This window comes from Podarcis cretensis (assembly GCF_951804945.1).
Source record: "Podarcis cretensis genome assembly, chromosome: 8".
NCBI classification, from domain to species: Eukaryota; Metazoa; Chordata; class Lepidosauria; order Squamata; family Lacertidae; genus Podarcis; species Podarcis cretensis.
In genome coordinates, this window is record NC_137177.1 from 91845968 (window position 1) to 91857957 (window position 11990).

General features: G+C 49.3%; 1 protein-coding gene across 5 annotated transcripts; it reads right to left on the minus strand.

The window, feature by feature from the left end:
* Positions 1 to 1922: 1922 nt before the first annotated feature.
* ANKRD39 (ankyrin repeat domain 39) lies at positions 1923 to 7701 on the minus strand. Of its 5 annotated transcripts, none has more exons than XM_079989040.1 (5): positions 7617 to 7701; positions 5310 to 5456; positions 4507 to 4610; positions 3767 to 3970; positions 1923 to 3049 (listed from the first exon to the last, which is right to left on the minus strand). In XM_079989040.1, the coding sequence occupies exons 2-5, from the start codon at positions 5410 to 5412 to the stop codon at positions 2906 to 2908; spliced, it is 555 nt and encodes a 184-aa protein (XP_079845166.1). In that variant the 5' UTR covers positions 5413 to 5456; positions 7617 to 7701; the 3' UTR covers positions 1923 to 2905. The 5 variants fall into 5 exon arrangements, with proteins under 5 accessions (XP_079845166.1, XP_079845165.1, XP_079845167.1 ...); XM_079989039.1 differs by having other exon boundaries at positions 5310 to 5459; positions 7617 to 7680; XM_079989041.1 differs by lacking the exon at positions 7617 to 7701 and adding an exon at positions 7233 to 7553.
* Between the last annotated feature and the right edge of the window lie 4289 nt (positions 7702 to 11990).

Below are 11990 nucleotides of genomic sequence, written 5' to 3' on the forward strand. Positions count from 1 at the left end.
AGCAGGATGGAAATAGCTGCCAGATAGGATGATATTTAATCTTGTTGAGATGCTATTCCCACTGCCCAAGCGCTCAAGGTTACATAAACACTCCAGGATTCTGCTTCAGGAAGTGCAGGCATTGGGTGTTTTGGGGAGGGGGAGAAGAGAGCTGCTTTTTGTCAAAAGCTGATGCAAAAGCTAGTTGAGGAAATGCATGAAATCAGAGAGCTGGTTCAATTGTGTGACGGGAGAGAGGAAATTTCAAATATAAAAGGCTTCCATTGCTTAAATATCTAAAAAATATTGATAGGGATGTTGACAAAGATATTTTCCATACGGTAATATTAAGAGGATACCATAGTTAACTGCATTGATTATTGACTAGGTGTGTGTGTCTATCTATAAATCTCTATCTATACAGACACTGTCTTGGTAGTGTGATGTGTGAAAACTGTTATTATTTAGTGTTTGGTCACAAGGAATATTTCTTTAAAAGGAAACACTAAGTTGATTCAAAAGTTCAAGTGGGGAGACAGGTGAGCTCATTTCCCTTTGCTGATCTCAGTGGCCAAGGGCACAGCGAGATCCCTCTGCTCGATAAACAGTATCCCGTTACAGGACAGCGCTGGATCAGCTGAGCCAAGAAGAGTTCATTCACCTGCTGCAACCCCCTGATGGATAAGATGCCATTGCTGGCCAGTCCTGCCCTCTCCCAGCTTCTACATGGAGATCCAGTTTGACCTCTTTGTAAAATAATGAATGAGCAATGAAGCTGAAAGCATAAGGAGACCAGCTAAGGGAATGGTCCAGCCTCCTGGGCCATTTCATATCTGAAGAGCCAGATTAGATGCAACACAAGAGACAAATGAAACAGCTCCTTCTCCAGCCTGGTGCTCTCCAGATGTTTGGGACTAGAACTCTCATCAGCCAGCACATGCTGATGCAGTTCCAACACATCTGGAGGGCACTGCGTTTGGGAAGGCTGTTGCTAGGGCCTTAATTACATTTTAATGCAGCTACAAATGAGGTTGGTGGGTCCAAATTTAATTGGAGCAGCAGAGAAGGGCCAGCTGAACCTTTTCCCTGGGGGATGTTATCTGATCCACCATCCCCTCCCCATCTCACCCCAGTCATTGTTCCATCCACGGGAAGAAATATATCGGGCCCATGTATCTTTTCAAATGTAGCGAGAAAAACAGCTGGGATTGATTTTTAGTGGATAAAGAGCTTGCAGGAAAAGGGTTAAATGTGTGCCCCATTCACATTCAAAGGCCCACCTCATTTGCACCCAAGTTTCTTTTTTTTAAGTAGGAGGACATTTCATGCAGAGCCCCATGTCAGGTCTGGTATAGTCACCTCCCCTACCTTGCCACTTCTGTGAAAGTGTGAGGCAAACTCATGGCTCTGACGCCATCTCCACCTCCTGGATGGGTCCTTTGGGAGCTGGGTTTGGTGCCAGAGGCCTTTGGTCGCTGCAGCAGAGCTCTTTTTGCACACTGATGAGCTGGTACAGTCCAAAAGGGCAAACTTCGCCATTTTGAGTCTGCAGGCTGTAACATCTTGAAGGGTGGGGATGTGGTTGTTTGTTAAGAGCTGGAATTCATGTTTTGGATAGCCTATGCTTTTCTTTAGGTGTGTACTGTTATTGGGCGTCTCTGATGGAGCTGATTAAGGAATTACATGTGAATAAGCTTCTGGGGAGAAGAAAGTTCTAAAGGGGAAATAAAATGCATACTTTTGATCCAGGCTTAGTCATCCTTACTTCGTCCCATTATAAATCAATGGGTTTAAGTGAGCCCTGTTTATTTGCTATGAGTCTTCTCTAAGCAGGACTACACTAGTGGCCAAAATTGTGGAAACTTTTTGGAGAAAGTGTATTTCTGAGGTTTGATGGCTCACAACACCACTTTTTTTTTGGAGCAATACCATAAAATTATACATCAATGGAAAGATAATTTAATGAAGAATGTAATGCAACTATGTTTGTTCAATTATCAAAAGTTATAGCCAAATAACCAGAAAAATAAGTGTTTAGAGAGCCAATCGGGTGTCATCTTGTTTTGGCAATGATGGCTCACAACACCACTTTTTTGGGAGTAATACCATAAAATTATATATCAATGGAAAGAAAGATAATTTAATGAAGAATGTTGTGCAATAACTTTTATGAAGGATTATTTATTACAACATAAATAAGGAGGACATTTGTCAGTATGTTATGTGATTGCTATCAGGTTAGTTGGGGGTTTTTTTTGTTCTTTCATTTAGTGAGCTTGTAAAACATAGTAAAATTAAAGAAACGATGCAAAGAGTTGACTAGTCACCCAGAAGGTGATGTAGAATAGTACTATTAAGTGAAGAAGGCTACAGTTATGAAGAAATTAGAAGAAGAAATTGGTGGGAAACTTAACCAAAGGTATAAACAAAATAAAAAATCCCTTCCAGTAGCACCTTAGAGACCAACTAAGTTTGTTATTGGTATGAGCTTTCGTGTGCATGCACCCTTCTTCAGATACTTTTCCCAGAGCCCCAAATCCAGGGATAGATGCCGTGAGCCGATTGAAGGAGCTTGATTGAGGAAGCCCATCTGCCTAACACCTGAGCAATAGCCATTCCCAAGATCCAGCTGCTTTTAGGGGTGGGAGTAGCCCTCCCATACCCCACAAACTCTCCTTCAGCAACCACAGGGACCCCAGCATAATCCCAGTCACAGCCATGGCCCCCTCTTACTTGGGTGGCTCCAAAATCTAGGCCAGGCCTTGAAGAGGAGCAATTAGAACTGTGAGACTGCTTACACCTCCTACACAGATACAGGGCACAAGCGGACTTGGTTCACACATGCCTTTGTAATACCAGAGGACGTTAGCAGGACGGTGGAAATGTTTGCTTAAGAGAACACCTCATCTCCTCAACAATCAGCTCCCTACTGCAGAAGCTTCCTCAAGTCCTCGTTCTTGTCAGGAACCAAATCGCAGGCGCGGCGCAGGCTCTTGTCCTGCAGGCGTCTCAGGTCAGAGTTGCGCTCCAGGAAGAGGAGGCAGAGGTCTCCGTGTCCATTCTCGGCTGCCTGCAGGAAGGGAGGGAGGGGTCCTCAGGCAAGCTGAGAGCAAAGGGTTGTCCCTTGTTTATTGCATTTATAGCCCTACCTTCTTTCCTCTAAGGAGCTCAAGGTGGAGTACACAGTTCCCCCGCCTGCACAGTTAATCCCCACAACAACCCCGTGAGGGAGGTCAGGCCGAGAGACAGCGACTGACTCCAAGATCATCCGGTGAGCACCATGGCCAAGTGGGGATTTCAACCCTGATCTCCCAGGTCCTAGTCCAACATGCTCTAATAAAAACTGTACTATTCTATACCACCTTGGCCTCCCACGGACCAGCCAGACTCACGGGACGGTCCTCACGGGAGGGAGGTGCCAATGAGAGCAAGGGAAGGACATTGCATCCCCTCCCCGCCCCCCCCCCCCCCAAAATAAGGAAAACCCACAGCCCATTAGGAACTGGAGGGGCAGGGACTCTGCCTTCCTCAGGGCTTGTCTGGAATCAGCCCTGGGACTGTGACCCTCCTTGCAGAAGGCTTGCCTGAACAGAGAGACGTGTGGGCGACTTTTGCATGGCCAGAAGGCAGCTGACTGGAGAAAGGGAAGAGTCCTTTGCGTTGCTCCACCCACTCTGGTCCCACCCACACAACCGTGTGACCCTACGGACAAAGGTGTCTTGGTGCATCACTATACATTTGCCTACGAATGAATGAAACGGCCAAGGAGCCACTCGGTACCCCACACCTTGTGCAAGCAGGTCTTCCCATCGTCATCAGTGGCTGCTGGATCAGCCCCGTAGGTCAGCAGGAGCTCAGCCACCTCCGTGTGCCCACAGTAAGAGGCTCGGTGGAGAGGGGTGGCCCCGCCATGGGTCTGAGCGTTGCAGGCAGCTCCACTCTCCAGGAGGAATCGGCAGACGTCATAATGGCCATTGCGGCTGGCATAGTGCTGCAAGGCAGAAAACGAGGCATCTTGGGGTAGTCTGGGCCATTTCAGGCAAGCCACCTTCCCTTGCCCCACACTTGATGTAAGATGTAGGATGTAAGATGTAAGATGTGGGCCAGCTGAAGATGCAGCTGGATTGAAAGGGCCTTGGCAGCCACCTGCAATCATGGGGCTTGCAACATGCCATGCACAAGTGCCTGCAGAGCCCCACTTCTGCCATCCCTGCCCCCCACCTCCATGGCCTCTGTGTTGGGCAGGTGTGTGTGGCTTGGCTGAAACAGTCTGGTGGGTCAAATGGGGAGGCACTTGCACAGCACGATGTCTGGGGCTTCGCAAACAGAAAACAGGGGAAGCTGCCTCAACCCCCTCGGGCCACTGGGCCACCTTGCTCAGTACTGTCTGCGCTGACTGGCAGCAGCTTTCCAGGATTCCAGACAGAGGTTTCTCCCAGTCCTACCTGCAGATGCCAAGGACAGAGCCTGGGGCCTTCTGCATGGAAGGCAGGCGATCTGACCCCCACAGTAACCTTGGACACTTACCAAAGCTGTGTATCCAAAGGGATCTGGCTCGCTGGGATTACTGCGGTTTAGGATCTGTTTTTTGACCTTCTCAAGGTCTCCATTCAGAGCAGCACACCAAATCCCTACACATAAATAAATTTCAATTTATCTTTATATTGGCACTAGTCTGTCACTGAGCAGCCCTGTGCCTCATCACCACTCTGCATTTACCTAACGTAATTTACCTGACCATGGGTACAACACAAAAAGTTAACACAACAAACTATTTCTCAACTCATGTCTCTCTGTCCTCAAGTCTTGTTTTAAACCACCACATTTTCCCTGTGTCCTTCCCTGTTTGCTCCACTCAAAGCTTTGCCATTGTTTAGAACCACCAGTTTCCCCTCTCAATGTCTTACCATTGCTGTTTTACTCAAACCTCTGCCATTGTTTGAAACTATCACTATTTTCCTCTCAGTGCCCCTCTCTACCTTCCAACCAGCAAGCAAGAGGCATTATCAGGGTTCCAAAATGCATTGCAGCCAAACAAGGGTGTGCAACACAGGGCCAGTGAAGTGTAGCTTGGGGAGACAGGGGGTGGTTGGGAAAGGGGAGGGGCACAGGCCAGACAGAGAGGCTCAGGCAGCTGCATTTGGCTCCTAGGCCAGAGGCCTTCCCGCCCCTGCTTTGGACCATAATAACTTATCTTTTTTCTTTCCTCCAGACAGGATAAGGAGGCAAAGCAAGGGGGCAAAGAGAGTTTTAGTTAAAGCTCATCTCCTTATCCCCTTCTCACCCCTCCAAAGACCCACAACAGACTCAATGCCCCAGAGCTTCTGTACCTCTCTCAAAATCCATCTCCTCCAGAGTCTGGTGAACACTTGCCACAGCCACATGGTGGGAGCAACAGGAGCCATCCTTGGAGTGTCCAGGTGACAATGCCATTGTTAGCCCTTTGAGGTTATTATTTTGGGAAGCAGCTGTAGGTCCTGCTGAAGAGGAAGAGAAAGGCTGTGACACAAAGCAGAAGAGAAGGCTCCTCTTTCTAGCACAATGTCCAGAAAGAACAATTCAGACCCCAAGATAATTCTAAATGCTGGAACAAGCACAGGCAAAGCTTGGGGAATTGACATTTTATAACGTATAATGCCCAGCAGGTAACAGAGCACAACCTATGCTGGATCTGTCTGAACCATCTCTTTACTTAGCATCCAATTTCTACTGAAAGGAAGCAGGATGAAAGCAATTTTGTTCTGCATCTGCACTGTGCTTTTATTCTGGTCAATTGCCCATCTATCCAGGAATGACCAAGGTGAGGTTTAGAGCAGAGGTGCCCTCCAGATGTGGTTGGACTCAAACTCCCATCATCACCAACCACTGCTCATGCCAGCAACAGCAGGATATTAAGGCACATCCCAGATGTAGTGAATTCACCATAGGCGAGAGCAAAATGCGCCCTGAAGCTTCTCACAGGGCAAAGCCTTCAGCCATTTTATTTCTCAGAGCAGGTTCAGGTTCATCCTGGTATAAGACAGCTTCCCAAAAACACTTCCCAGAGGGGTTACTGGGTTAGTCTGCCAGAGCAAAACCAGTAAAAAGCCTCATGGCACCTGAACATTTTTTGGCATCTGTCTTGAGAGACAATGGGGTGCACCTCCAGGGGTGAGGTCAAATCCCTGCATTAGCAGCACTGAAGTGACCTCCCTGGGGTGCCAGCCTGGGCAGTGTGTCTGGAGGTGCTGGGCTGCCCAGATGACAAGACCAACCTCGCTGGTGTGGACCAAAGGAAAGCAGAGCAATATGTTTGGCACCAGCTTGGCTGCAGGAGTTGCCAGGAGGCGGCATAAAAGGCACCATCGAGACTCCAGATTTGTGTAGGATTTACTCCTTAGCCTTTTCATCTCTCGAAGATGTCCCTTAACAGATACACCTTAAGAGATGTTCAGTATAAGGAATGTGTGACTGAGATCAGCACAAATGCCACACTTAGTCTGTTTTCACAGTGAATTATAAGCACCTTTGAGCTTCTTTCACATGGTATGTGCCAGAAACTGGGTTAGACAGACCAACAATCTGCTTTGATATAAACTGTTTCGTATGCATCTGGAGGGCCAGAGGTTCCACATCCCTGAATGAAAGGGATCCGACAGTGTGTGGTGGGAGAGAGGTTTCTTTCGCTGAGAGCTACTCTCAGTCAGAATTGAGCAGAAATGGGCAGAAGGTAGATCCAGGATCTACTTGTAGGCCTTTGGATGTTGGCAGAAGATTCTCTGTAACTTGAGAATCAGAAACACTGGGTTAACAGTAGCAACAAACAGCCACCCTCCCAATCTAGATTCCCCTGTCCAGATGAAGAAGACTTAGGATGAAAGGAAGAGTAGCTTCTTATGTGACAGGACTGTCAATGGAAACAAATTCCTGGACCAAGGACATGCTCAGAGGCCCCCCATCCCTAATTCTATGTTGCCCCAACTGAATTATTCTGCTGTTGGGGGTCCCCAGCATCTTAGTTGAAAAAACAACACAGACCCAACCAGCCTTAAGTCTGCACACCCGTTATACTTATCCATTAACTTATTTATACAAAATATACAAAATTTATATTCAATTAACTTATTTATACAAAATATAATATAGGTTAAAAGTGGTAACTGTTAACAATTGCTATAGACCTTTTTTCTCTTTACACTTCTGGTTTTCTTTTTAAGAACTTCTTATGTGTTGCATTTAAATTTCAATAAATAAGAATAAGAATGTCTGTGCACCCACGAAGCGGACCAGCCTTTCCCAACCAGGTGTCCTCCAGATATTGGGACTATGCCTCTCCTCAGTCCCAGCAGCACAGCTGTCTGTCTGGCGGGAGGACGAGGCCAGAGCCCCGCCGGGCGGCCGGCCAGACAGTGCTCGGACCTTCCTTCCAGCCCCCCGGAGCCTCGAGGGATGCTGGGGGCCAGGCGGGGCGGCTCCCCTCCAGCCAGCCTGGCGCGGGCCGGGGCGTTGTGGCTGGGAGTTGCAGTCCAGCAGCGCCCACCCGGGGGCCACCCGAGGGCGGCGGGTCCTGCCGGGGGACCAGGGGCCTCTCCCCCCCCCGGTCACGTGGGCGCCGGCTGCTCTTTAGAAAAGGCATCGGCCGCCATCTTAGCTCTTACCTGCCACGGCCGCCCGTTCCGCCCAATCGGAGAGGAGATGGGAGGGGAAAGGCAGCCAATGCGGTCGCACGAAGGGAAGACGACCGGAAGCAGCCCGGGGGCGGGGCGAGGGTTTCCCTGCGCGCAATAGCGGCGAGCGACCGCTAGAGGGAGCCGCGGACTGGGGAATGCGGAGCACCTTGGCAAAGAATGGAAATCACGCTGTGGGTTAATGCAGTGCTTTTTTCTGGGGGGATGCATACACCCAAACATTTTGAGAATCTTTGTACTTTCGTCCATTTACTGTATTTATTTTCCCCGATTTGAACTATAAAAAGGTGATTTTCTTGAGTCAAAATGAGAGTACCCCTAAACATTTTTTGGAAGAAAAAAAGGAAAAAGCACTGGCTTAATGTAAGCCAGGAGGGAGCCCTCCTCCGGCCCTTCCTTGGCATTGGTCTGCTCCCTGTGTGCTTTCCAGGTTGTTTCTGCATGTGCTTTTTGAGCATGTGCAGAGCGTCTCCTCCACTAAGCACCCAGAGACCCACAGCCGAGGCTGGACGCCTCCGAAGACTTTTAGTCACGGCAGGAAGAACGACACCATTTCACTTGACACTTGCTCTGGCCTTGGTCTCTTCAGGTGGGCTGGCATATGAGGATACAGTGATACCTCGGTCTAAGAACAGTCCTGTTTATGAACATTTCAGTTTACAAACTCCACAAAACCGGAAGTAGTGTCCCGGTTTGCGAACTTTACTTCTGTCTAAGAACGGAATCCAAACGGTGGAAGGGCACCAGCAGCGGGAGGCCTCATTAGGGAAAGCGCTCCTCAGTTTAAGAATGGATTCAGTTTAAGAATGGACTTCAGGAACAGATTTAGTTCGTAAACCAAGATACCACTGTACTCTCCCAGAGACAGTTGCTGTTTGCTCAAACCTGGCAATTCACTCTCCTGTCTTCTGCTCCTTTTTAAAAAATGCTTAAATGCTTTCTTCTGTGTTTCCATCACTCCCTGGGTCTCTACAGTGTACATAAATGCACATCCATGGAAACATTGAATGCCTGCATCATTCACCATGCGCGGTGAAAGGCGTTTGTTATGAACAGTCTGACTGGTCTTCTAGGGCAGCATCTACCAACCTGGTGCCCACCAGATGTTGTGGAGGACAAATCCCATCGGTCCAGCCAGCAAGGCTGTTGGCAAAGGCCACTTTGAGACACACAAACAAAATAATGTTCCCTTGGTTATTGAATCACAGGAGGCCAACTCAGCAGAGAAAAGGGACATAACAGCAAACAGCAGATGTTGCAAAACCCTTCAGCTCTGCATTCTTGAAGAAGGCCTTGGTGGATACAAACGTCTCTCTCTTTTCCTCTGTAAAAACATTTGAAAGGAAGTTGCTGGCTGGCTGTGCCCCAATCAGTCCCGGTACCATGTAGCCTGGGGTTAACGGGGACATGCAATCCAAAACTACTGGAGGGCAACAGGTTATGGGGAAAGCTGGCCTAGGCTTTGGAACTTTGGAAAGTTCTTCGCTTCAGGGAAACTTTTCCACATCTATTTGTCTGCCAAGGTTCTTCTTACCATGAGCCACGGAAGAGGATTATGAGTGAAGTTCTAGGGAGCAGGCCGTCCTTTCATGTGGGATGTCAGCTGGTAATATGGGGAGGTGTTATGTACTGAGTTGAATAGGATCCAAAATGCAGCAGCCTGATTGGTCCTAGAACAATAGGATCCAAAATGCAGCAGTCTGATTGGTCCTAGAACAATGCAGCAGTATGATTGGTCTGCAGGAGCCACCCAATCCAGCTCCAGATGGAAGTGAACCCACAACCTGATTGGCCTACAGGAGAATTCCGGAATTAGCCAATCACGTGGGGCCCATTGTGTAAATAATGTATATAAAGCAGATACTTTGGGGAAACTTCCATTCCTCCTCACCACTATGAGCTGAATAAAGAGCATGAAATCCACGCTCGACTCTGAATATATTTCAGCAGGGCTGGCCCAATATGTTTGGCACCTGAGGTCAGGGCCGGCCCACCCACAGGGCAAGGTCAGGCAACCACCTCAGGCGGCTTCGCAGATGCAGCAGGTCCCAATGTAGATACTCACTGCCCCCTTGTTCCTGATGTAGATCTTCACTAACTCCTTCTTCACTGGCAGGGAGGTGAGCACCATTTTGTGGTCTGCCTCAGATGCCAAAATACCTTGGGCTAGCCCTGCCTGAGGCAGCCACAAAATGGCACCACCATCACACCAAAGAAGGAGGGGTGAGTGAAGATCTACATCAGGAACAAACAAGGAGTGAAGATCTACCTTGGGAAGAGAGGGTCGGGGAATCAAATCCACCTTGTTGTTTTAGTCATTTAGTCGTGTCCAACTCTTCGTGACCCCATGGACCAGAGCACGCCAGGCACTCCTGTCTTCCACTGCCTCCGGCAGTTTGGTCAGACCCATGTTTGTAGCTTCGAGAACACTGTCCCACCATCTCGTCCTCTGTCGTCCCCTTCTCCTAGTGCCCTACTTCTTTCCCAACATCAGGGTCTTTTCCAGGGAGTCTTCTCTTCTCATGAGGTGGCCAAAGGATTGGAGCCTCAGCTTCAGGATCTGTCCTTCCAGTGAGCACTCAGGGCTGATTTCCCTAAGAATGGATAGGTTTGATCTTCTTGCAGTCCATGGGACTCTCAAGAGTCTCCTCCAGCACCAGAATTCAAAAGCATCAATTCTTTGGTGATCAGCCTTCTTTATGGTCCCGCTCTCACTTCCATACATCACTACTGGATTTAAATGGAAATCAAAGGCCAGCATGCAGGTTGGGGGAAGGGCCCCACTCTGAATTTCACCAGGCAAGAGCAGAGCCAAGGAGACCCCAGAGGGAAGCCCCTGCCATTGTGTCCCTACAGGTGGGAGGAGGTCAGCAGTGTCTCCTATTCTGCAGATGCAGCCTCCAAGGAGCACACCGCAGCCGTCTCTGTCACCATGGCAGCAGCAGTGGCCGATGCAGTCCTTGGAGGCTGGATCTGCTACCCCTGTGGATCCTGCTGCCCAAGGCGGTCGCCTCACCTTGCCTCATGGGTGGGTGAGCGCTGCATATGGGGCTAAGGAATAGCCCCCTGCAGAGAGTGTAACTGGGAGCCATCGTTAAGGGCAAACACAATCTTTCTGCTGGCTTTGCAATGTGAATTGTACCCATGCAGTAGACTAGAAGACGGCGATCACCCAGCCACCAGCTTCTGAGCTCAGCCTTATTTCGGCAGGAGACCCACCCTTGACCTCAAAGTAGCAGGCGTGCTGACCAGACGCAGCCTGAAGACTTCTAATTTCAGAGAGTTTGTTTAATTAAAGCTCCAGCGTCTGGTGGTGGAGAGACGCAGGGTGCGCTTCTGCTGCGATCTGGCTCCCTGCTCTGCTGGCAGGTCATGCTCCTTCCTCCCCCAGAAAGCCAGAAACCTCTGATTGCAGCTTAGGGCAGAGGTGATTCGAGGGTCAGGAGACCGGCTGCCTCTAGCACTGCTCAGAGTGCAACAGGGGGCTTATTCCTCCTCCCACGAGGAGGGCAGGTGAGGTAGGTGGCTGGGCACTGTGCCACCTGGCAGCCATCCAGATGCTGATCAAAGCGGGAGGCTACAGGTGCCAGGACAGCTCGTTGTTGTTGGTCCCCTCCCCCCCCCCAGCATGCCTTGCCCCTGGCACCCAGCCATACTACCCACACACAGCCAGATTACTGTGCAAAGCATTGAGGGTATTTGGCTTGCAGCTAGAACATGTACATAAACAACAGGGGGGATGTGTGGGGTGTGGGGTGGCTTCTCGATTGCGGTGTTTATGGTGGCCGCCCCACATCTGGGGAAACCTTTTCCTCTAGAGATCTGTCTGAGTCTAAGCCCAAAAATACTTTCTGAAAAGCCTTCCTCTTTGGGCAGTCATCCAAACAGCCAGGATTAAGGTGTGAGGTGGTGACTTTAATTTAAACTCTTATTAAGTGCGCTGGCTTGTGCCTTTAGGAACAGGTGAGATAAAAATGGAACTAGCTCAGTCACTAAATAAATGAGAGGAAAGCCAGTATCAGGGACTCGGAAGGCCAGAAAATTCCAGCTCCATCCAGATTTCTCCAATAACGGTGCTCCACAGCTTTGGACCAGGAACAGAGTCAAGCCCTTAGTCCCTCCAGCTCAATATTGTTCACACTGACTAGCAGAGGCTCTCTGGTTTCGGAGGGGACACAATCAGGGGATGCCATGTGGGGCTGAACCTGATGCTCATCCATTTGCCCCTTTTGCTTGGGCTCTGTGTGCTTGTGACTCACAGCTCTGCTGCCACCGTTTCTCTTGTTGGCCCCTAGATAAACCTCCCTGCAAGTGAATCTCTAGATCCCTTACCGTAGCCTATTA

Excerpts from the sequence above, each read along its gene's own strand:
- ANKRD39 (XM_079989040.1), bottom strand. The coding sequence starts at position 5,412 with ATGGCATTGTCACCTGGACACTCCAAGGATGGCTCCTGTTGCTCCCAC. Across the intron at positions 3,971-4,506 it reads CCTTTGGATACACAGCTTTG|CACTATGCCAGCCGCAATGG; the intron begins GTAAGTGTCCAA and ends TCTGCCTTGCAG. Across the intron at positions 3,050-3,766 it reads GGAAGACCTGCTTGCACAAG|GCAGCCGAGAATGGACACGG; the intron begins GTGTGGGGTACC and ends CCCTTCCTGCAG.